The sequence below is a fragment of the Lactuca sativa genome, chromosome 7, assembly GCF_002870075.4.
Source record: "Lactuca sativa cultivar Salinas chromosome 7, Lsat_Salinas_v11, whole genome shotgun sequence".
NCBI classification, from domain to species: Eukaryota; Viridiplantae; Streptophyta; class Magnoliopsida; order Asterales; family Asteraceae; genus Lactuca; species Lactuca sativa.
This window is the reverse complement of record NC_056629.2, coordinates 205170785-205196826: the sequence shown is the minus strand read 5'-3', so window position 1 is coordinate 205196826 and position 26042 is coordinate 205170785. Positions and strand designations below refer to the sequence as shown.

Genomic DNA, 26042 nt, shown 5'->3' with positions numbered 1-26042 from the left:
AGTTTTATTTGTATTACAGGAAGTGGCGCAAGGGCATAAGATGGATGAATCATCGAGTTGTTTTGTTTACAAGTCTATATATGTATATATTTGTTGAATGACTTGTAATGTTATCGTTTATGTTTTATGGTCTGTATCGGAACATGACATCCCGAGTCTTGATTATATAATGAAAATGCATCTCTCGATGAAATGCTTTGATAAATATTATTTTATCATATTTTGTTTTGGGAACAAATTCCACAACTCTTTTAAATCAAAAGGATTTACTCTGAAATTATTTTAAAAATCATAAATGAAACCGGTCTTTTCTGGCCGAGATTTTGGGGATGTCACATATCAGCCTTGGGAGGCTAGATCTATAGTTTGGGGTTGTAAATTTGCCTTAAAATTTCTGAATGAGAAAAGAGACTTAAGGGACTCGCCGAGTTGATGAGCCAACTCGACGATTCGACTAGGGTTTTCCCCGATGAGTCTGGACATGAGTAACTCGGCGAGTTGATGAGACAACTCGACGAGTTAAGTTGGGTTTTCGGGACTTTTCTGAAGGAACGAGGGGACTCGATAAGTCACATAGATGCACTCAACGAGTCAGGTCAACATGGACTGTTGACTCGAGTGTTGACTTCAGTTGAGTTTAGGGTTTGGTCAAGACAGGGTGTACGGATACCATAGTGGGGTAGAATGGTCTTTTACCCATTCCATGAGTTAGAGAGAGATAGAGAGAGAAAGAGAAAGAGAGAATAGCCTTTGGTTATTTAGAGTTGTGAATAGAGTGTTAATTAGAGATAATTATCATATGTGTTAGGCGGAGGCTAGATCAGTGATTCGTGTATGAGGTTTATTTTCTTGCTTACGAGGTAAGTCTTCTCGCTATACTTACCTTGAGTGGTAATTTCATGTAACCGGAGGGTCTTGTGTGCTTATATTGAGTATTGTGATATCTTCATTATGTCTTTGTGATTTATGATGTGTATTATGCTGAGCTTTACTGAGTTAGGACCGGAGGGTCCACCCGAGTTGTAGGATCGAAGGGTTCCACTGAGACACATCGACCAGAGGATCTTATTTGAGATATAGCCATGAGAAGCTAATGAGTTATGTGTGGTATTTTTGGGAACTCACTAAGCTTTGTGCTTACCGTGTTATGTGTTATGTGTTTCAGGTACTTCCCAGGATCATGGGAAGGCGTCATCTTGATCGCACACACGAGGCAAAGTTATACTTTGAGGATCCTAGATTGTGTTTAAACAATTTATGAACATGTGTTTTTGATAAATTTTCATTTGGGAGATTTGTGAACTATGTTTATCAGAATTAGGTGATTTTTAAAAAATAAAAAATTTGTTTGAAAATTTACGGTGTTACACCAAAAGGGTGTATTTTAAAACTTTTCAAAATACTAGGGTTTTAGAATTTTATATTTCAAAATTAAACTTTTAATTAAATTTTATATTCTAAAAATTAGAGTGCAATTTGAAACTATTCAAAATTCTAGCTTAAATATTTGAATCAAAATAATCTTATATTATCTATATTTAACCAAATCTTCAAATTTGATAAGTATATCTCATACCAATCAGAAAAATCGAATTTAGGCATTAAAAACGAGTTATGGTAATTATCCTAATCAAAATCTAGCCAAAAATCAAAAAATCCGGCACCAGCCGAGTCAACTCGCCAAGTTGGCAAGTGAACTCGTCAAGTTTAAGCAACTCGTCGAGTCCTCTATGGAAGTCGTAGAGTTCATGTGCCAGGCAACATAAAAATCAATTTCTTGTTCTTTTGGCAGTCTACTCTTGCACTAATTCAATTGAAAAAATCTTAGGCTTTGATACCACTAATGAGTTTTGAGCATAACTGCAAACATATGTGATCATGCAACCCTAATTGCTTTGGATCTAAGTTTTTCTCTATTGAACATGCAAATACAAACCCCAAAGCAATAATCCTATGAAGTAACATACAATTTTCGAAATTCACATATGAAATTAGGGTTATGAAGTTACCTTGCTTGTTATATAGTAATAACAAGTATAATCCTTGCTCGATCTTGACTTTGAAAGCCTAGTACCCGAAGTGTTGCACCTCTAATGAAGTCACAAACACTCAATGCAAAGGATGAGAGGATAGATGCTAGAAATCGGCCAGGGCTTCTATCTGGAATGCATGAGCCGATTATCACATGTATTGGGGGGTTTATATAGCCGTGTGGGCTGCTAGGGTTTCTGGAGGAAACCCTAATTCCTACTTAAGTGTTAAGCAGCCCATGGACCCCCTCTTTAGAGCCCTTGGACTAAATATATAAGGCTTCCATATAGGATTCCGTCCACTCCACTCTATGGAGTTCATTATCCCAGATTTGCAACTATTAATGATTTGCAAAACCAGTCCCTCCATTATTAATCAGTTCATTGAATCCCAAAATTAATATCAAATTAATTTCCGATTAATTACTAATTAATAATATGATTTCCAAATAATATATAATCTTATTTATTATTCATATAATAAATCTGACTCTCTCTCTCTCTCCACTTGTCATCCTATCAAGTTGCATGAGTGAAGGCAACCCAAAAGGACCATGCTCATAATCAAATCAAGTACACACCAAATATAGTTATGGTCTTAGACACCTAATCCAACAGATGTATCATTTTTTATGAACATACTATCACAATTTATGCACTCTCCCATTGAGACCCACTAGAAAGCATTAAAACGGGTCTTACGGTACTTAAAAGGCACTAGTTATCACGGTTTGTTCCTACGTAGAGGCTCTTCAATGGATGTTAAAGCCTTCATAGATTCAGATTATGAAGGTACTGTGTGTGGTGGTCGCTCCATCACTGTGGATTTGTTATACCTTGTGTAACATCCCAAAATTCAAGGCCAAAAATTTCATTTTTAAATAAGTTGTTACATAAAACCATCAGTATAAAAACATTCATAATAATATATCGTGACAAAAAAAAGTGTCAGTAATCAAAACATATTATCATAAAACCATATCAGAGTGTAATCCCAAAGATCTCATGTACGTAAAACATAATGTGATGCTCTGCGATCGAGCCGGCTCCTTTCCTTGAAAACAAAGTACCTAAAATCAAAACTAAAAACCGTAAGCACGAAGCTTAGTGAGTTCCCCAGATACCACATACCATACAAACCAACTGACCCATACATGCCATACATAACCAACATATCCATAATCAAGTAAGGTGCTATGTGCCAAGCATAGTCTTGCTAAGGTGCTATGTGCCAAACATAGTCTTGCGGTTATGCCACGGGCCGCACGTGGTCTTCCTGGTCAAGCCTGGGGCCACTCCCTGGGTATTACAGACAAGTGCCAAGGGCCACCCCCTAGTCTTTCATGCAAGCATCAAAATGACAACTATACATACTACTCTACTAGGCTACTCCGCATATAGTGTGCTAGGAGCCACCTCCTGGTCTTTCATACACAATAGCATGCAGTACGCCAGGAGCCACCTCCTGGTCTTTCATACATATTGCCTAGGGCTAACCCCGGGTCTTCCTATCATACATAATAACATACTGTGTGCCAGGAGCCGCTCTCCTAGTGTAACACCGTAAAAATTTAAACAATTTTTCGCATTTTAAAATCGTATAATTTCATTCACATCCACATTTTAAAACATCGTATCATCATTATCTTAATACAAAACCCCAATATCAAAACATATAAACTTCAGTGTGCGTGTGTACGAGTCATGCCGGCGCCTTCCCGCGATCATCGTTGGTACATGAAACACCACACATAACACTGTAAGCATATTTGTTTAGTGAGTTCCCCAAAATACCACATAAACACATATCAGCCACTCAAGGTTGTAACTCTGTTGACCCTCCGGTCGAATATCTCCGTGGGACCCTCTTGGTCCCATAACTCTGTGGACCCACTGGTCCTAACTCTGTAAACTCTGAATCATGCATATCACATATCACAATAAATCACAACACATAATAACATGCAAATACCCTGGCATATAACTCTAAAATACTCTATCACATAATTCTGTTACCACACTAGGTAAAGTATAGTGAGAAGACTCACCTCAGATGTCTCGGTAAATCTCTAACTCGGTAGAAATATGATCTAGCCTTCGCCTAATCACATAAAGTAAATATTCTCATAAATACAACTCTCGGTACTAGACTTAACCCTCTCTAGGCACCCTCAGCATGCAAAAGACCATTTTACCCCTCTTTTAGCTCAAAGGCCACATTGTTGACCAAACCCTAAAAGTCAATGGTCAAACTTTAACCCGACTCGTCGAGTGCACTTGGGCGACTCGGCGAGTCTACACGTGTCCACTAACTCTTTAGTCCCGCTTGGCATGTCGAGTTCCTCCCCTTGCTCGACGAGTCACACCTGGCATGAATCGCGGGGCCACCCTGACTCAACTCACTGAGTCTTAAGAACAACTCGGCGAGTTCCGCCTTGAACTCCAGTCCCCTAACCCACCTCTGACTCACTGATTTATTTCCCTAACTCGGCAAGTCTACTCACTGAGTGATTTACGGGAAACCCTAACCCTACTCGCTGAGTCTGATCTTTGGAATCGGCGAGTTCATGCCATGCACAAACTCCATAGACCTCCTGAGGTCAGATCTGATCCTTTAATCTATAGATCCGACCTTCGCAAGCATGCTAATCATGTAAAGTTCAGACCTTGACACATATATAACATCTAGATGGTCTCACTTGGTGATTTAGCCCCAAAAATAACATCGTAAGTTCATGGCTCCTAAAATAACTCATAAAGCTCCAAGGGTTAAGGTCTCTGGACCTCTTTGAGTCCAGATCCAAAGCATAAACTCGAGAGGGGACCAATTGCTCCACATATCCATCCTCTAAAGGGGGTTAGAAAACCCTAACTCTAAGAATCAACACCAATCTGAAGAAGGTCCGAATAAATACCTCAAGATGAAGTCTATGAACTCTAAAATTACTAGAATCGCATCTCATTCAGCCTCCTCTTTCCTTGGTCACCATCTTCTTGCAATTACACCAACAAAATGATCAAGAATGGTCTCTCCTTCCTCACAAATGCTCTAGATCTCTTAGGTTTTCTCTCTGGGGTTTGGTAGCCGCAAATGACGGCCTTAAGGGCCTTTAAATAGGTCCCAAACCCAGGAAATTAGGGTTTCATTAAACAGCATGGACTCGCCGAGTCCACTCATGAACTCGTCGAGTCCAGCTGTGAACCCAGATACGAATCCGCGACCATACTCGGCGAGTCTAAACACCAACTCGCCGAGTCCCCTTCCAACCTCTAAAAAATAAAGGAATAAAATAATATACCTGGGAATCCGGGTGTTACACCTGGTCTTTCATGCATTATGCCTAGGGCAAAACCTCGGGTCTTCCTATCATACATAACATACTGTGTGCCAGGAGCCACCTCCTGGTCTTTCATGCATTATGCCTAGGGCTAACCCCCGGGTCGTCCTATCATACATAACATACTGTGTGCCAGGAGCCGCCTCCTGGTCTTTCATGCATTATAGCTAGGGCTAACCCCCGGGCCTTCCTATCATACATAACTAAATGGGTTGGCATTGTGGTCGTAGACCCATACAAACAGCGAGGAGACTCACCTCGCACTACTGAACTTTGCTGATAACCCTCTGGCTGCTGTCCGACAATTCTCTGAACTGCTCCTCCACTAGCTCCCCGAGCTACTAATATCAATATAACACTTAATTCTAAACTGAACTCTATAAGTCAAACTAAGTCAACTCTGGTCAAAGTCAAAGTCCTGGTCAAAATCAACCTTCCAGTTGACTCGAATCGCCGAGTCAACCCATAGACTCGCCGAGTTCTTAAACTCAGAAACTCTCAAAATACGACCCAACTCGCCGAGTCACCCCAAGACTCATCGAGTTCAACGATCTCTGAGACCCATCCTGTCCAACTCACTGATTCACCACTCAACTCACGGATCTGCGTCTTAATTAGAAGAGGTTGAGGTTCTATGACCAGACTCGCCGAGTCCAAGGACTTACTCGTTGAGTCCAAGGCAATCTTCAACAGACTCGCCGAGTTGTTCTTCCAACTCGTCAAGTCCATGCACATGATCATACAACTCGTCGAGTACACCTATGTGACTCGCCGAGTCTCTCCAGTTCTCAATCCATACAGTGGCTTTTCGAGCCATGAAGGGGCTCCAACCCATAGATCCACTCTTCTAAAGTCTAACCCCCACGTAAAGTTCCAAACTTTATGTGAAACCAAGGAGCTAAAGGCCCAAAACACTCTAGGGCTAGGGTTTAAGACAAAGGGGCTTCACCAATAACTTAATGACTGCTGCTTTAAGACATTCTGGACCATTACAACCCTAGATCTAAAGTAGCAACCTCAGATCTAAGCCCCAAACCCGAAATGGATCTCAATCTTACCAAAATAGCCCCAAAATCTCATTCCAAAATAGATCTAGATGCAAAAGGGTGAAGGTAACAGCTTATTACCTCCAAGATGACCTCCCACTGAAGAATAATCCAAATCTCTATAAACCCCCTTAATCTAAGCTTCTTGATCTTCAAGATCTCTTCACAAAAACCACTTATCTAAGCTCCAAATTGCCTCCAAGGACTCTCACTCACAATTTAGGGTTTTTGGATCTCAAAACAGTGGTAAAGAGGCTGGGGAAAGGATGTAATGTTCTTTAAATAGGGCAAAACCCCCGTGGTTAGGGTTTTTCTCGTCCAGACCAGACTCACCGAGTCCCATAGCCGACTCGTCGAGTCGGTCACTTACTCTATGCCCCAGATCCCGCTCCGACTCGTCAAGTTCCTCCCTGGACTCGACGAGTTGAATCTTGACTTAGAGCTTTTCCTTTCTTTTCTTGGTCCTTCCGATTCTGGGTGTTACACCTTGGTTCTAATGTCCTCTCTTGGAGATCTGCTCATCAAAAGTCAGTCTGAAGATCATCCGCCGAAGCTGAATATAAGGCCTTAGCAAATGTTACATCTGAAGTATCTTGGGTTCAAAATCTTCTCCTTGATTTGGGAATTTCCTCAAAGGTAGCTCCCACCTTGTATTGTGACGATACTGGAGCCACTTACTTATGTGCCAACCCGGTCTATCACTCCCGTATGAATCATGTTGCCTTGGATTATCACTTTGTTCGTGAAAAAGTTACTGCTGGATCACTCCAAGTTCATCATATCAACTTCATTGATCAACTGGATGATGCACTCACAAAACCTCTCAGTCGTGCTCCATTCCTTCGTCTACGATCCAAGATTGGAGTCTCTGATGGATCCTGCATCTTGCGAGGGCGTATTAAGAGATAATATTCTGCATATATTTTGTATTATCAATCTCATTTACTGTTATATATTTTCCATGTTTAGCATATATCGTTCTCATAGATAGTTATATCAATAGCTATAAAAAGCCCCTCTGTACACATATAAAAAACAATACAATACATAGAAATCACTTCATTACTCATTCTCTCTCTATTTCAAACTTGTAAAACTTCAACATTTAATCTTGTCATACAAAATCACTATCTATTATTAGATAATTTATCACACCAATATAATAAACGAACATAAACTCAAAACATTAATTAACAAATATAAATGAAGGTTAACAAAGGAAGATAAACAAACATTAATGAACGAATAAAACCATTGTTTGTGTTCATTTGTTTTACTAAATGAACAGAAAATCGTCTTCATGTTTTTTTAAATAAACGAACATACTACTGTACGATTGATCAAACATTTAATTCATTTATGACATATACCCATCAAAGGACTCGTCGTTAACCGACCACTTCCCTACAAAATTCAATATTTGGGTTTGAGATAAAATTGTAATTATCAGTTAAATAAATCACATTACCTACATTAACATTAGCGAATAATGTTTAGAAGAGCACATCATCTATATTGTTTTTCTTGTGCCCTGTAGTTTTCATACAAGTTTAATGGTTTTTGTTTGAGATTTTTTTAAAGAAATAATACACATGTTATATTCTTTACTAGTTATAACCTGTAAAAATCACGGTTATAAAATTAATTAAATTTTCATATTAAAAAATCAAAATTATCAATCAATTATTTTAAATAAAATATTACTTAATGGATATTCTTTTAGTTATATAAAATTATAATCATTGATTTAAATAAATACGTGAAGTTATATCAACTTATAATTTGTATTAATTTTATTTTATTTTTTAATCTAATGTTATTAATTTAATATATCAGAGTGAAATATTTTTATATTTGATATTTAAAATGGAAAATCAATTATTAATTTGATGTAATTGGAGTAGGAAATTTAAATTTTAAATTTTAAAATTAATAATTAATAAGTTGACAAGTGGCATGACAGGTGACATATAATATTAATGAGAAGTTCTAATAGTATGAAATATGTCAATAAGAGAATAAACATATTCATCTATATCTATATCTATATATCTCATAATAGAAGCATTTTTTTCTCAAACCACATTCATTTAAAACCCCCTTTATTAACTTCCTCAAACCACATTAATTTGAAACCCCTAATTTTTAAATAATGCAACTTAAAAGTTTTTTTTAATTATGATTTAACACTCAAAAAATTTATAACTTATATTATGTTTAATAAACATTTAGTGAAAAGTTTACTATAAAATGTCAATCTTTTGGGAAGACATGCGTACAAATCATATACAAATTTCAGAAAGAAAACAAACTTAAAGGTTTTTGTATTGTGTTGAGGTCTTATGACCACTTTTGTAGATATGCTATTATATTAGAGCTTTTAATTTGTAAGTTTGTTATACTAATTCGTTTTTATATTTTCTTCGTTTTTGGATAATTGTAATATAGTCGTTGTATATTGTGGTTTAATCGTTAATATATTGATCATATATATTATATAGGGTGATGTGGAAAATATTTAATTAAATATTTTAAATATGTTTTTTTGTTTTGGAATTGTACCGTTTCAAAAAGATAATTAATTAAAACTCATACATATGTTATACTTTCCATCTCTCTCTCTCTCTCTCTCTCTCTCTTTCTCTTTCTCTTTCTTTCTCTCTCTCTCTCTCTCTCTCTCTCTCTCTCTATATATATATATATATATATATATATATATATATATATATATATATATATATATATATATATATAGGGAGAGGATCAAATGAGAACACCTAAAAGGTTGAGAACGCGAGAACAATTCTGGACCAATCATTTTATAAGGGTATATTAGTAACTTTATATAAATATTAATTAATGATTTCCTAAAATCTAGGGATAATGATTTTAATTACCTAAAAAATTAATATTTCCTTTTAGTTAATGAAATATATAAATATAATTTTTTATGATTTTTCCCAAAAATAATTTATGACCATTTCAAAAAAACAACCTAAAAAAAATTAATATTTCTTTTTATTTTAAATCTGAAAAGAAAATCTTAAAAAAAAAATTATTTTCTACTATTTCACGTTTTTGTTTTTCAAAAAAAAAATGAATAGAAATCCAATCCCAAAAAATTCAATGCATTTTTCATCAATTGAAAATAAAAATAGTGTAAAAATTATCATTTCTTCATAAAATGAATACCTCTAATCATAAATAAATACACTTATTCACATGAATACACTGTTATTTATAAATTAATACACATTCCATCATATAATGAATACATCTAATCATAAATAAATACACTCATTCACATTAATACAACTATTAATAAATGAATACAATCATTCACACATAACTAAAATGTTATTCATAAATGAATACACGTGCTATTTAAAAATAAATACAACCATTCATGCACCCCCCCTTCATGATCCATTTTTTATTGTCTATCGACTGGAGCAACATCAAGAGTGAATCGGTACTGTTGAGTTCATTGTAGCCCAAGGTGGATTGAAGGCTTCCTTCCCGTCACTCCCTTTACTGTCCCTGCCAAATCAAACAAGAAGAAAAAAAAAGAAGGAACCCTTACCTGTTGAATTAAATACATTTCTATTCCTTCCAAGTTGTTGAAGATGTTCATTCATCCTTTGTCATTACAATCATTTAGGTCATCCGTATTTACTCGACCCATCTAAAAGAAATCAAAGAAATTTTTTGTATTATTGTCAACAAAGTGCTTAACTCATTAACCACATACACTTTTAATCAAAAATTAATAAAGAACGATTATAATCATCGACAAGAAATAAATCTATATTAAAAAACAAACAAAAATACAAATATGCACAGATGAATAAATCACATTCCAAACGCCTCTTATAGACTAAAGAAGTAAACCTCCTTAACGATTAAACTAAAAAAACATTGCATTCTTCATCTTCTTCCTATTCATTTCAAGCAACAAAACAACACTAAAATCTATTGATTAAGCTCATCATTTCTATTAAAAAGAAAACCCCAAAACCCACATCAAACTCCACAAATTTCAGTCAAAACAGAAGATAAAAAAGGGAATCAAACAAACACCCACAAGAACAAAAAAAAAAAAAGAGGAGCCCTTACCTATTGTTGAATCGGTGCAGCCCTTCTCGATCACCAAACAACCAAATGTCGAAGCTTTGTCATCGGAAACTAATTGCAACACGAATAGGGAGAATTCCCATCGATTTCCCGTAGATTCCTTCACTTCTTGAATGCATTTCACTTGTATGTAAAGAAACAGTAGGAACACAAACTATTTTTGACAACCAGGTCCGCAGTCGGCTCCTTTCCCTGCCCTAATACCACCGTATCGCCACCCCTGCTACATTCTCCTCCTTCTCGATCTTTCTTTCAGTCACACCCATTCTTTCCCGCATCTTCTAATTCTGTCTAATAACCCACTACATCTAATTTCTCTCAGGATCTGTCGTGCTCACCCCCACGATCAGCACACATTGAATATGCGTGTGTGTGTGTGTCTCGTTGATTCCCGATCGACCAAACCCACTATATCCTGATCATGTTTAATTTGACTAATTTTTGCTCCTTCTGTTTCTTCCATCCTTCTCCATTTCTTTAATCGAACCGAGAATCTGTGGTCTTTTTTCCCCTCCTCTTCGCGATCAATCTACCACCACCGAACCCTCCTTCTTTCCCTCTGTTGTTCTTCATTCGCTGCCAAGAATAACCACCAGGAAGGTCTGATTTAGACGGATCCATTGAGAATGATGTACAGATGAGGTAGGCTTGCCCTAGGTATAGAGAGAAAGATGAAGTCGAAAATGGGGGAGTGAATGATGAAGTCGTAGGTTTATACAGAGAGAGATTGAGAGATTTTAGGAGTTGTTTAAAATAAGGGAATGATTAATTACCATGATACCCTTTTCTTATTTTTTTATTCAAATTAATTGAATTTAAACATTTTAATAATAACAAATTTTCTATTTAATTATAGCCTTAGATCTAAGATAATAGATGGATGAGACTTGTTCTCACGTTCTCAATCTTTTAGGCGTTCTCATTTGATCCTACTCCTATATATATATATATATATATATATATATATATATATATATATATATATATATATATATATATATATATATATTATAGAGGTCAAAACATTTCAACCAAAATTCATTTAAAATCTAATATTTCAAATGTTTTTAATAATGATTGTAATAATTTCAACATGTGTTACTTAATTGATTGATTAATAAAAATATGACAAAACTGCAAAAATGGTCCCCGTGGTTTCTCATTTTATGTGGTTACGGTCCAAACGTTTGAAAAGTTGCAAATTTGGTCATTTTCAACAAGTTTTGTTGTGGTTTTGGTCCCTCATCTGTTAAGTTCCTTAAAATGACAATTTTACCCCAGGGATCATTTTCACACTTTTGTCTTTTACTATACTATAAGGACCATTTTTGCATATATTCTTTTTTTATTTTAACGAAGTATTATATATTAATAGATATTATTTTTAATATATAATATTATATATTAATAAATATTTTTTTATTGGATGATTAATTTATTTTACTTGATTTTTTTAAAAAAAATATTGGAGTAATTCTTTTTTATTAAATTATTATATATCAATACATATAGTTTTTAATATATAATATTTATATCATAATAAATATTATATTATTGGATTATTAATTTTTTAGTTAATTTTTGTAATTTTTAATTATTTTTTATTGTATTATTACTTTTAATTTATTATTTTTTTCATATACTAAATGTTGTTTTATTGGATTATTAATTTATTTTAGTTAATTATTTTTTTTTTAATTTTTTTTCGGAGTAATTCTTTTTTATTGAATTATTAGATATCATTACATATAGTTTTTAATATATAATATTTATATCATAATCAATATTATATTATGGTATTATTACATATTATGAAACATTATTTTATTGGATTATTAATTTATTTTAGTTGACTCTTTTTATAATTTCTTTTTGTTGGAGTAATTCTTTTTTATTAGATTATTATATATCAAAAAAGATTATTTTTAATATATAATATTTACATCATAATAAATAATACATTATTTGATTCTTAATTTTTGTAATTTGTTTTTTTGAATTATTAATTTATTGAAATATTACTTTTAATTTATTATTATTTTAATATAATAAATATTATCTTATTGGATTATTATTTTATTTTAAATGTATACTATTAATTGTTTTTAATTTTTTTAGTTTCACCACAAAGTCACCGAAATACGTAAAAGTATCGCTTATCATCGTAAAAAATTAGCAGGATCACCTCCAAACACCTTCATTGGAGGTTCAATATATATCATACCCTATTCCACCCAGCGTTGTTGGTAGCCACCTGCAAAAACCTCTTCATAATCCACTGGAATCCTTTATATCCCATATAATGCGTGTTGGTGATTTGTTATCATCAATATTATTTAAGCGTAATGGGATTACTTTGTTGACCAAAGGTGATCTTGATAAATATTAAACAAGTAAGGAAGGTGTGGAGTACACATTTGTTTAAGTTTGATCAAGTTTTCAAAGTACACTATCATTTAGGGGCTTCGCCCTAAATGAACGGGGGCCTGGGGGCAGCGCCCCTTGGAGCGGGGTCCAAGGGGCGGCAGCCCTTGGCGGGGTCTAAGGGGCAGAGCCCCTGGCTGGGGTCGAGCTGCGGAAATTTTTTATATAGGGTATGTTGCTATATAAAAAATGCATCAGAAAATCGTATTTTCAAAGAATTGACCATTGTTTGACCCTTATCCAAACTTCTGTTTTATTTCGGTTTTTATAGTTTATGACAATTTGAAACTGTCATATGACAATTTTCAGACAAAGATCATAAATTCGATTTTGGTCTCATTTTTCTGGTGCAGACGAAACCATCATCAAAGCATTCTAAATTCTTGTCTCTCTGAGTCTTATCCGATTAAAGAATATTGGGAGTACCACCCAAATGCTTTAATCTGAAAGTGTTTTACACAATTCTTAGAATCCCAAGCCTTACTATACCCTAATTTCTAACAATGTGCAACAAACCCCGATAACATTTATAAGTGGTGGTGGTGACCGAGTGATGGTGGTGATATTTTCCCAATGGTTTCTCATTATAAGCTAGATGAAATAAAAGTGTTTGGCAACGATCCTAACGATTTCGATGATGAGATACGACGATTTTTCGTATCCCGTGACTTTGTGGTGGAACCAATAAAATTAACAAGAACTATTATTATAATCCGATAAAATAATATTTAGTATATGAAGAAAATAATAAATTAAAAGTAATAATCTAATAAAAAATAGTTTAAAAAAATTACAAAAATTAACTAAGAGATAATAATAATCCAATAATATAATATTTATTATGATATAAATATTATATATTAAAAACTATATGCATTGATATGTAATAATTCAATAAAAAATAATTACTTCGACAATTTTTTTAAAAAGAATTAACTAAAATAAATTAATAATCCAATAAAATAATATTTAGCATATGAAGAAAATAATAAATTAAAAGAAATAATCCAATAAAAATAATTTTAAAAAAAGAATTAAAAATATTAACTAAAAGAAATTTATAATCCAATAATATAATATTTATAATGATATAAATATTATATATTAAAAACTATATGTATTGACTCAATAAAAATAATTACTCTAACAAAAAAAAATAAAAAAAATCAACTATAATAAATTAATAATCCAATAAAACAATATTTATTAATATATAATATTATATATTAAAAATAATCTTTATTAATATATAATACTTCAATAAAATAAAAAAGAATGTATGCAAAAATGGTCCTTGTGGTATGGTAAAAGACAAAACTGCGAAAATGGTTCATGAGGGTAAAATTTCCATTTTAAAAAAGTTAACAGCCAACCAGTTAAACTTAACGGATGAGGGACCAAAACCACAATAAAACTTGTTGAAAAGGACCAAATCTGCAAATTTTCAAACGTTTGGACCATAATCACATAAAATAAGAAACCACGAGGACCATTTTTGCAATTTTGTCTAAAAATATTAATGTTTTGAAACTCCTAACTCTTATATTATTTAATTTGTTAGTTAACTAAAATATTGTTCCTACATAAAGATAATATTTTTATGTTTGGCTACTCATATTTGTTTATGTAATTAGAAAACAAAATGTACATAGAATGGCTACTTTAATTTTACATAGGAATCGATACCATTAGAGAGCTATGTTCTCTTTAACTGGTGGTAGGAGATCCACATACCATTTTTAATTATTTATATTAATGCTTAGTAATATCTATTTTATATTCTTATTCACCTTAATTTTTTAGGTACAAATTAAGAAATAGGATTTTCGACGTACCAACATAAAGTCAAACGTATGCCTTGCAAAATATGTAATTAAAATTAAATATCATATTTACTAATCGATTTATTTTAGAACTCTTGATGACATTTATGTATAATGATATATTTTGTATGACTTCATTCTTAGTTTCAATGTTTAATATTTGAAAGTTCATATATAAAACCTTAGATGTATTGGTGTAATATATATAGTGTAATGGAAAGTGTATTAGTTCTATATTGTTTATTAATAGGTCATTCAAAACAACTTATTTCTTATTTTATCCAAAAAATATTATCGGATGTAAGAAAAGTAGTTTATATTACTGCCATACAAAAACTTATAATATATATTGGATAGTATAAAAGTAAAAACAAAGTTTATAAGGTATGAACTATATTAGATAGTATCAAAATATAATTTGATGAATTTTTATTTTATTTGATAATTCGGTTAATACCCAAAACATGACTAAAAATGTAAATTTCAACATATTTTTATTTTTTTCATAATTATTTTAACCACTTAAAATGCATTCTTGCGCAACGCGCAAGGTTACGCCTAGTTTAATATAATTTGGAGAGTTTTGGAATTCAAACAAATTAAACCCCACTCAACTTTCAGAATTTCATTTGTTTTTATGTTTTCTAAAGCTTAGTTTGTTTTGATAAATAATTTTTTCCAAATTCTTTAACATTTTTTAAATCATGTTTTTCGAATTCGTTTTTACAAAATCAATTTTTTTTTACCGAATTAATATTTTTACATATTTGTTTTTATGTATATTTTTATTTAGAGTTTTCTTTTATAAAAGTTTTTTTTTTCTTTCAAATTCATATATTTACATATTTGTTTTCATGTATGTGGATAGTGAAAACATATAAATATTAGTTTATTTTAAATATTCGTTTTCACAAACCAATATACATGTTTATTTATAATTATTCATAATTGTATAGTAAATTGTATAGTGGGGTTTTAAAATTACAATGTTATCATTGTGTATGGACATGTTTGGCAAAAGTAATTGTTAGCTTGCTGGTAGCGGATAATGGATAGTTGGTAGTTGGAAACTATAGTTTTTATTTGTTATATGAGTGTTTGTCAAAAATAGTTAGAAGTTTTCGAAATATGTAAAATTACATAAAAGGACAATTGTTTTTTTTAATAAACATATAATTATATTTTTAAGGACAATTTTGGAAATTGATTTAAAAAGCTCAGTAACATTTTGTTAAACGCTACATGCAGTAGCTTTTAGATTTGGAACGCTTTGTTTAAACTAAAAGTTAAACGTCAGCACTATCAAACGGAACTTTTTGTTTAAACCGAAACATTTTGTCACTCCCAAACACTCTGTGCCAAACACGTCCTATGTGTTTGTGGTTGTGTGAATGACTTTGTCGTGTGTTTGTATGTGTGGTGGGTCAGATTTAACATATAATCAAATAATATGATCTAACCACAGAACCAAATGAAAATGGTCCATGTTCATTTATGAAACATATGTTATTTTCATGTTCATATATAAACATATATTTGTAAATGAATATTGGTCATCATCATGTGGTCTGTGGTTAGAATGTATTATTTGGTCCTATATTGAACCTTCCTTTGCGTATGACTATTTATGTGTATGGCAAAAACAAAAAACACATTGTTATTTTTGTTTCTGTACATTCTATCTCTCTCCTCAACATATTCGATTTTCATAAAATAAATAAATAAATAAATAAATTTAAACTCTTGTTAAACTGTTGTCGCAACATGCAGTTGTTATATATAATTATAGAGACAATTAAATAATATATATAATACATATCACATATTTTTAACCATTTAGTATAATAGATTTAAACTTTTATTTATGATGTACTAAAAAGAGTGTTTTAACTTTACTTTAAATAATAGAAGAGTTATATTATATTAAATGGTTAAAGTTAGATATAGGTATATAACACAAAGTAAGAAAGTTATAAATAATGTTGATATGTTTTTAGTGTGTATGGTATAAGATTGAATGGTGAAGTTTGGACGGGCCAAGAGAGGGCCTACAATCATCGTACTCCACAACATAATGAGTCCTCCAGAAGCATGCCCAACCACAAAAATGTCAAAAAGATGGAAGAACGAGGGTTGATGCCAGTAATCTTTGCTTTTACCTCACAAAAGTTGACAGTAATAAATCAAGATTTTCTACGAGTAGATGTACAGTAGCAGTTGAATTCTTCCCATTACGTAGTTGTGGTGTTGTTACTGTTGGTGTGTTGGTGTACGATTGGACCTTCTCATCTCAATCTCAATTTCAATCCCTTCAACAATAAATGCCAAGCTCACATCTGGCTTTCCTTCCACCGACGCTAATCTCTCTTGATTCCTGTGTGTGTGAAAATTGAAAAGAAAGAGAGACTGAATCGTCCGCTGCGGTGTTCGTGTTACAGCAAATTCTAGAACGTGATCTGAATCCCGATCGCCGGATTTACACACCATGTCTTCCGGCAGGTATATGGCTTACTCGCCTTCTCCGTCAGCCCCTCACTCTCCTCATATCGCCGGTCTTCGTTCCGCAGCCACCGCCCTCGTCGAGCAAGAGAAGTATGATGTTTTTCCCTTTTTATCTTCATAGCTCCATGTTTTCACCTCGATCTCGATTTATGGTTACCACGAGTGTCTTTTGTTTCATGTTTTAAACGTTTCACATCTAAATCCTACAATTCCTGTTCACTTTCGTAATTCGACTGTTGATTGTATCAGATGTGTTGATTTTTAAGAAAACTGATACAGAATTCGTAACAGATATCTCTCCGAGCTGCTGTCTGAACGCAACAAACTCAGTCCATTTGTGCCTGTTCTTCCCCAATGTTACCGGCTGCTGAATCAGGGTGAGTTTGTTAAACTTGTGTTGTATGAATTCAAAGCATCCTATTCTCTGTTTTTACCATCAGAAACAGTTGTATATATAAAAAAAAGATTAACAGAATTCGGAAATTGAAAGCATATCGTTTGTATGTTTGTATAATGTTTTTTTGTCCAGGTTCCAGAATATATATATGTATATATTTGTTGGTTTGATAGGGGACGCATTGGTATTGAAACTGACAGTGTCTGTCTATCCATTCCTGCTAACTAGTAGTGTTTGTTAACTGCTAACTGGTAACATGTTGTTGCAAAATTGACATTTTTGGAGCAGAAATACTGCGTGTAACCACTCTGTTGGGGAATGCATCCGTTTTAGATCAAAGTGGGCTTGAACATGCTTCAGGAGGAGGAATGTTCTCAAATGCAGGAGCTAACATGAACATGAACATGAACAGATGGTCTTCACCAATCCAATCAGAAGTACGGATTACTAACCATTAACATAACCTTTTTACTTACTCTAATAGATCTTACTGCTTTTTACAACCTGACATACAAGTTACAACAATACATCTTGGCTCTTGCTAACTTGTTTAACTGCTTGCTAACAAGTAACACCCACCATATACATATACATACACAGATATAGTTTGTAAGTTGTAACATAACATCAGCATCTGAGGATTTGCATATATCAAGGAGATCATGTACTTTTAATGTATAAATCCTGCTTCTTATATTGCTTACAGTTACAGATAGCCCAGTTACATTTGAGCCACTCCACTCTGGATGCTTTTAAGGGCCTTGCTTGCTTGGACATGGGTTTGCTGTCTGCCATGTACATATAAATATAAAATATATGCTCTCAAATAGCATATTATCAAGAATTGTTTGAAAGTTTTATCATGCTTTGTAGAAGAGACATTGGTGAATGGTTTTTTGTTGTTTAGACTTTAGATTCGTTTTTGAGAGAAAATGGGATTCTTTTGTGCAGATGTCAGCTTTACTGCAGCCATCATCTGCATCTGCACAGAGTTGGCTTGGTTCACAGGGCAGTTCATCCAGTCTTGTAGTAAAGAGAACAATTAGGGTTGATATCCCTGTCGCTAGTTATCCTAATGTAAGTTTTCTACTTTTCTACTTTTCTTTTAATTTATAATAATTCTGCCAATAAATCTTTTACTGATTATTATTATTTTAATTCATGTGTTGCAGTTTAATTTTGTGGGCCGCCTTCTTGGGCCGAGAGGGAACTCCCTTAAGCGAGTGGAAGCCAGTACTGATTGTCGTGTTTTGATCAGAGGACGTGGAAGTATCAAGGATCCAACAAAGGTGATACAATTAGCAACACATTTAATAGTAACATCTTTTTTGTTATTATAAATAAGTACATTGCTATGATGGATTTAAATTAAGTATTTTCATGAATCTTATAGGAAGAGATGATGAGAGGAAAACCAGGTTTTGAGCACCTAAACGAGCCTCTTCACATACTCGTTGAAGCAGAATTACCCGTTGACATAATAGACGCGCGTTTAATGCAAGCCCGTGAAATACTTGAAGATCTTCTTAGACCTGTGGTACCCTTCCTTTTTTAATCACATTACTGTTAAATATTTTCATGTCATTTTTTTAATTCAAGAAAAATAATTAAAAACATTCTTTTTGCAGGATGAAACACACGATTTTTATAAAAAGCAACAACTACGAGAGCTTGCAATGCTAAATGGGACCCTTCGTGAGGACACCTCTCAAATGTCTGGTTCGGTGTCCCCCTTCAATAATAGCCTTGGAATGAAGAGAGCAAAAACCAGAGGATGATTATGATGATGTCATCAATGACGTCATCAATTTCATGAGTTTGCTAACCCAAACAGAGCATATGTTGCTGGCCTCCAATTGCCATCGGGGCACTGGATACTATTTGGATCCTGGTTTAAAAGTGTTGCTATATCATATGGGGTGTGTGTCTCTTCTATTTGGAGGAAACAAATGGTGTTCTTGAGAGTATTTATTGTAGTGAAAAAAGACATTATTAAAACTTGTATTTTATTCGTTGTTTGTGTGTGCGTGTGTGTGTTTCTTATGAGAGAGTTTTGGTGAACTGAGTTGTTATTTTATCTATATACATATTGGTTTGTAGTTTTGTAATTCTAGTTATGCCCTATTACTAGGGTTTTTGAACATTTTGAGTTCTTTTATGTTTCATGCGATATGGTTTCTAGAAAAACAACAAAGAAGTAAACATTACAACAATCAAAATGTGTTCTTGAAAGATAAAAGAAACAAGTTTTAATGTTCAAAAGCTATTAACAAAGTGCATAAATGAATCTTGATCCTTGCTCACTCGTTTATGTTTTCTTCTTCTTCGTCTTCGGCATCTTCAAGCCCAATCCATTTAGTGAAGGCGAAAAGGAACTCCTTGAAGTTGACCATTCCGTTTTTATCCCAATCCATTTCCTCTACAAACACACATGAAACAGTTTAGGGCAAGATTTAATCTGGTAAGTTGTATATATATATATATATATATATATATATATATATATATATATATATATATATATATATATATATATATATATATATATATACTTAATGTAGAAAGAATGACTTAATAGAGAAAGTCATGGAAAAGAGACATACCGAATCTTCTCATGGCTATGCGCCCAGAAGATCGCTCCCCGGAAGTAGTTTCATTTATTGCACCAACCATCTCATCTTTGCTAACATAACCATCCTTGTTTTTATCCAAGAACACAAATGAGTCGACCATAGTTTCAAAAGTTGTTTCTAGATCCGGGATCCCCATACGTGAATTCTATACATGTCAAGGATGTAACAAGATGAACAAGAAATAGCATTGTACTTTCATTTGTCTGTTTATGAAAGCATCTTACTTTTATTTATTGAAAATAGGATGCTATAGTAAACACATAAATAAAAGTATGTTGCTATTTTTTGCGTTTACTGAAAATTATAAACCACATTCCTATTAAAGTAATCAATGGATACGGATCGATCTTTCTTCAAAAGATAGACAAGACACAGAATCACAATGAACTCCTTGAAGTTTATCCCCATGTCATCATTTATATCACATTCCTCAAAAATATCTTTGATTTCCTCATCTGTAAAATCTATTTTCAACTCACGGAAGCAATGATTCAGCTCCTTGGGATCAATCGAACCACTTTTATCTTCATCTATAAAATTCAAAGAAAGACATGGAAAAGTAGTTTGTTTCTTTCAATCCCCAAAATACCCCTATACAGAAATCAGAAAAAAAAATGAAATGAAGAATCGTTATTTTTGTGCTTACCAAATTGTTCAAATATAGCTTTGCACTTGCGTAGGCTTGCATCAATTTTTGGGAATTTTAGAATTATTGTATTGAAAGATTTCATGGAAGTTCCTTGAGATTCTCTGCTACGCATTGTTTTCAGAATTTTGGCTTCAAGTTTTGTTGTAGGTGCCGAAGTCATAGGTGATTCATCGCCCTTAGTCAACTTGCCACCCATGGTCAAAGTAATATGGATGCTCCTGACATTTATGTTACAATCAAAGGAAAGGATTATAATCTCTTATTGCGACTTGAAGAATTAGAGATAATCAGTTGCTTAAAGTCAATAGTAGTTCGATAATTTCACTTTAATCTTAGATCTACTCTTTCCATGAAATGATTATCCAAATCTGGCACATCAAAACAGATGGCATGCATATAATGTTGAAGTTAGCAATTTGCTTAGATTTAGTTAGTAGGACCAGACTGTTTGCTAAAAGGCAAACAGATATTCTATTTTATGATCCAACTTGACTTAAAGTTACTTTGTTTTTGAAGCAGGAAGCATAATCCTAATAATAACATTATGAAACAGCATCTTCTCGGCCAAAAAAATTCTTCATAAATCTAATTCAGGAAAGAACAAAAAACCAAAGATTCTGATGCACTCATAGCCAAAACAATTGGACATTATTATATTGTAAAATTAATAATCTGATCGCCAATTTTGAAATTTAAACAGTAAACAGTTCTTACCGGAAGTACGAAGGCAGCTGAAATTCGAGTAGAACGAGGGTTTGTTGTTGTTGATGAATTAGGAAGTGAAAACGAACCAACCTGCCTGAATCAAAACGAGAATATTATTAAGATGTAGAGAACAGCAGTAACAAAGATCGATCTCGGTATTGATTTATGATAAACAGTTGTTGAAATCAAAGAGAATTTATTGGGGGACGTCGTGAAGTGTGCGTGCTGGATTTGAACTGAGAAAATGTCAACCTTGTTGCTTCTCAGATATTGAAATTGAAAGTTACGAGTTATGTGTTAGATTTGATTGATTTGTAAGAGTCGGTGGGATTTGGGAGAATCGAATATGGGGGGATTAGGATATACGGAGCTCCGGGTTTTGTTCATCCTGTCTCTTCCTTTCATTTTCGTGTTTAATTTATTAATTAGCGGATCAAATGTAATAAAAGTTTCAGAAAAAAGACAAACTTAAATTTTTTAAGAAAATATCTGAAATAAAGCAATAAATGACTCATATGACCATCAAATTCGTAGGTATAGTATTATTGGCTGCGATATTGTCATTTGAGCTACAGTTTTGTCAATTTTTTTACTTTGTCATTATTTTCATTTTGTCATTTTTTTACTTGTTATTTTCATTTTGGATTGGCATGCTGAGAGTTAAAATTTCTTTTAGAGAAATTAAGTATTCTTTTACATTTTAGTCTTGCTACCGACATTAAATGATTACAACCGGACTAAAAGTGTCTAATGCATATATTAAACACTTGTATGACCTCATTTGTATGAAATGAGGATAAGTGTTGATTGTACAAGTATATTAATGACTTTATGCATTAGACATTTATATATGACGAAATTGTAGCATGTGAAGAACCACCTCTAATTTCGATAGCTATATAAGTCATTTCTTAAATTTTGACAATTTTTTAAAAAGTAATTAAGAAAGTTGACTAGATTCATTTTTTTCTCTAAAAAATTGTGGAGTCACATAAATATGAGTTAGTCTCTATTTTCAAAACTTAACTCGGATTTCCCTTATATCCTTAAAAATTACCTATGAGCATCTCGAGTACTTCTCGACGCCATAACTTTCTAACCTTGTTCTCGTCACCATTACTTCCAGATTTGCCACTAGATGCCAACCCAAAAACTAAAGAGTGACAAAGAATTGGAAGCTTCTCATCCAGAAACTAAAGCTTTTAAACCTAGAAATTAAAGTTTTAAACAAAGAAATGTGAGCTTTTAAACCCAAAAATTGAAGTTTTAAACCCATAAATTGGAGTTTTTAAACCTAGGGAGGTGGGTGCTTGCACCACAGTGGCAACGATGGTGTTGTGCTGGAAATCCACTATGGTATAAATATTTTCATTAATTTAATTATCATCGTACATCGATTGAGATGACAAACGGACAATAAGCTATGCCGCTAAGTCTTTTTATATGGTAAATCTAATTTTTTAAAGACTACATCAAAAGATCTAGGGGATATAACATTGATGTGCATGATCTGTCGTACTTTATTAAGAAGCTCCACAACATCCGACGCAAGGAAACCAAACGTATCAAATGCAAATGGTATGAGCACGTGTTGATTTTCCATGCACGATTTTTCATGTTTGGTGACTTTGCTTGTAGCAGTTTTTAAAGCAGTTTGTCCCATCGTGAAACCCCCAACCCTCAAGCCCAAGAGAGGAAATACCCTTGTAAGGTCCATACATGCGTGTTTCCCTCCGACCCATCCAAAAATAAAAAAGTCAGCCGGTCTAAGGGTTGACCTTCCTTCTACCGGGCCAGTCAAGAAATTCATAGGTGCCTCTTTCTTGGCGGAAACCCCGACATGCTTAAATACATCAAACAAAACATCCTTAACCATAGTGTACCTATATTTGAACCCAGTGAATTCTTTACATTGAACTGCATGCTCTCCAAAAGAGTCCAAACATGCCTTGCGACATACCAGACATATCTCGTCACCTAGGAATATTGGAATCATGAGTTGATATTTGAGGATAGTACGATACTCCACATGAGACATATGTTGGCTAATCCTATATATAGGGATAACTAAAAGAAAATCTTGAGTATGTGGTGCACGTAAGCACTGGAAAACCGCTTTCTGTCGAGTCGTCATGTCGAGATGCACTTCCATATCTTGGACCATATTACGAAAAAAGGGCACTCGCCAGTGTATTCTGGGATTTAGAGGGGGTGGTGTCTTCAGTAGTAAAACTGCTAAGGTCAATATCCGGAAGCTTGTTATGAAGAGAAGCCAAGGCACAATCATAATCATAATCAATACCATATATGCCACTATCCCATAAGATGTGGTTTTGCAACACCCAAGATTAGACACTTGAGGCAACAAACGCATATGAGATAGCCTCTACTGCCGAGTATAAACCCAAACCACCAAACCTGATGGGTAAGGAAGCAATTCGCCACTATATGTCGCCAAAAAAGGGACACCACAAACCACAATGTCCTCAATAGCCTCGTGCAACCCATTGTCAAAGAATATTCCCGCCACCTCCATGTGAACGGGTTGACACGTCCTCATCCCAAAGAAAAGCTTAGCAATACCCATACAAGACCGAAGTAGAAGGAGCTCACTCTGGGGGTCAGACAATTATGGAAGAAGACGCATCAAATTCACAGCGTTTTCGGCTCTCTTTATGGCTAAGCTGCTAATGAAACTGGCATCTCTACTAACAGCTCCCTCAATAAGTTTCACCCCTAAAGGTGGCCTCCCGATGTCAATCGGGAATAACCCCTCACATAGCTTCCTATCATCACACGAGGGCCAAAAGAGCTCGGTTTTCTTGATATTCAGCTGAAGGACGAATTTTGGGCCAATCACCGTAATGATGTCCAACACTTTGGCCACCTCCTTTGAATCTCAAATAAGTGGGTCATCATCAAGGTACCATGCATGGAGAAGAAACTTGCAATTGTCTATAATATTATGCAAGAGCGGGTGCAACACAAGGGCAAAGAGAAGTGGTCCCAAGGGGTCTCCTTGATGAACCCCAGTAGTGGATCAAATATGTGTGTTGCCTAGATACAACCTTGTTGCTTGACCATAAAGGAATTCTACCCATTAGGATATAAAATGACACCTCAATCTGACCTCATGAAGTAATTAAACATTCGTTTGAATCTATCTTCAATGTTCAATGCTCAATCAACATTAAGGAATTCTAAAACGATATTTTCCAATAGGATCTTAATAAGTACAATGTTATAAAAGGATTGATTTTGAAAGTACATTGTTATGAAAGTACAATGCTATAAAAGGATTATGTCAAAAAGTACAATGCTATATTTGATTGTTTGTTTTCACAAGTTTGCCAAGTGAGATGCAATCAATAGAAATGTACTTTTATTTGATTTGTATTTACATAAAAACATCATACTAATCCATTGTCACTTAATTTTATAAGTTTATTTTGAAATTTGAAGTGCAATTTTTATAAATTTTCTTATTTTTACTTATTGGAATTTACATCACTCAAGAGAAATAAAACAATTTATAACTTTATATTTAAATCGAATTTCACCACATAATCTCAACGTTTATATTTTATGGTGAAGTTTTTGTTTTTTGTCTAGCTTAAGTCCACAGGTACCAAACTTCATAAATTGCATATCAAAGGGTAAATAAGTAAAATGTGGAACTAATAATATTACATGGAACTTCATAGGAGGATTTACAAAATTGGCTTGTTTTTTTTTTTTTGACCAAATCATCTTTATGTGTCACAGACCAATCCACAAGGCCCTTGGAAGTCGAACAAACCCAATTCTTGAAAAAAAAAAATTAAAAAAAATTAGTTCATGTTTGAAATTCAAACAAACCCAATTCTTGAAAAAATAAATTAAACTTTTTAAAACTTTCAAAGCTTGTTGCGTCGCTCCACCATTATGTCACCTTTTTTTTTATATATAGAAACGGTGTTCTTGCAGTATTAATCTAAATTTATAAATTATAGATACTATAAATAGTATAATAATAGTAAAAAGAATGTTACAACTACTATTTCATAACAAAAAAATACATACCATTTATGTTATCTTCCCACCCAAAAGTGGAACACAACTATTTTTCCAAATTCAAGCCAAATTGTAATATACATTACTTTATTCTTATTTTCATACTATTGAATTGAAGAATTAGACAATACTTTTCATTCGATTAGTTATAGATATTATGTGATTGTTCATCAAAGTATTGATGATATTTTGCAATTCTTTTACTTTGAGACAATTTGATGAAATCGAATGAATTGAAACATGAAATAATTTAATGGGAGATAGAAATAGTATCCTTCAGTTTTTACAACTTAAAAACCAAAACGTAA

The 26042-nt window shown here is 33.3% G+C and overlaps 2 protein-coding genes across 3 annotated transcripts; one reads left to right on the top strand and one right to left on the bottom strand.

Annotated features, from left to right (window-relative positions):
* The first annotated feature begins 16932 nt into the window (after positions 1 to 16932).
* LOC111884744 (KH domain-containing protein At5g56140) lies at positions 16933 to 19802 on the top strand. The gene is made up of 7 exons (XM_023881053.3): positions 16933 to 17387; positions 17589 to 17674; positions 17983 to 18131; positions 18646 to 18771; positions 18867 to 18983; positions 19088 to 19231; positions 19323 to 19802. Exons 1-7 carry the CDS (start codon positions 17281 to 17283, stop codon positions 19470 to 19472), a joined length of 879 nt encoding a protein of 292 aa, XP_023736821.1. The 5' UTR covers positions 16933 to 17280; the 3' UTR covers positions 19473 to 19802.
* Positions 19803 to 19869: 67 nt separating this feature from the next.
* Positions 19870 to 22098, bottom strand: LOC111884745 (probable calcium-binding protein CML21). 2 transcript variants are annotated; one of them, XM_023881055.2, is made up of 6 exons: positions 21934 to 22097; positions 21691 to 21775; positions 20974 to 21194; positions 20667 to 20857; positions 20298 to 20472; positions 19870 to 20113 (listed from the first exon to the last, which is right to left on the bottom strand). In XM_023881055.2, exons 3-6 carry the CDS (start codon positions 21170 to 21172, stop codon positions 19995 to 19997), a joined length of 684 nt encoding a protein of 227 aa, XP_023736823.1. In that variant the 5' UTR covers positions 21173 to 21194; positions 21691 to 21775; positions 21934 to 22097; the 3' UTR covers positions 19870 to 19994. The 2 variants fall into 2 exon arrangements, with proteins under 2 accessions (XP_023736823.1, XP_023736822.1); XM_023881054.3 differs by having other exon boundaries at positions 21691 to 22098.
* Between the last annotated feature and the right edge of the window lie 3944 nt (positions 22099 to 26042).

What these genes read in the sequence shown, in the direction of transcription:
- LOC111884745 (XM_023881054.3), bottom strand. Translation starts at nt 21,172, where the DNA reads ATGGGTGGCAAGTTGACTAAGGGCGATGAATCACCTATGACTTCGGCA. An exon ending in TTTTGAAGAAAGATCGATCC is followed by an intron (nt 20,473 to 20,666) that starts GTATCCATTGAT and finishes TGACATGTATAG; the next exon opens with AATTCACGTATGGGGATCCC. An exon ending in CATAGCCATGAGAAGATTCG is followed by an intron (nt 20,114 to 20,297) that starts GTATGTCTCTTT and finishes GTGTGTTTGTAG; the next exon opens with AGGAAATGGATTGGGATAAA.
- LOC111884744 (XM_023881053.3), top strand. Translation starts at nt 17,281, where the DNA reads ATGTCTTCCGGCAGGTATATGGCTTACTCGCCTTCTCCGTCAGCCCCT. An exon ending in CTTCACCAATCCAATCAGAA is followed by an intron (nt 18,132 to 18,645) that starts GTACGGATTACT and finishes TCTTTTGTGCAG; the next exon opens with ATGTCAGCTTTACTGCAGCC. An exon ending in CTGTCGCTAGTTATCCTAAT is followed by an intron (nt 18,772 to 18,866) that starts GTAAGTTTTCTA and finishes CATGTGTTGCAG; the next exon opens with TTTAATTTTGTGGGCCGCCT.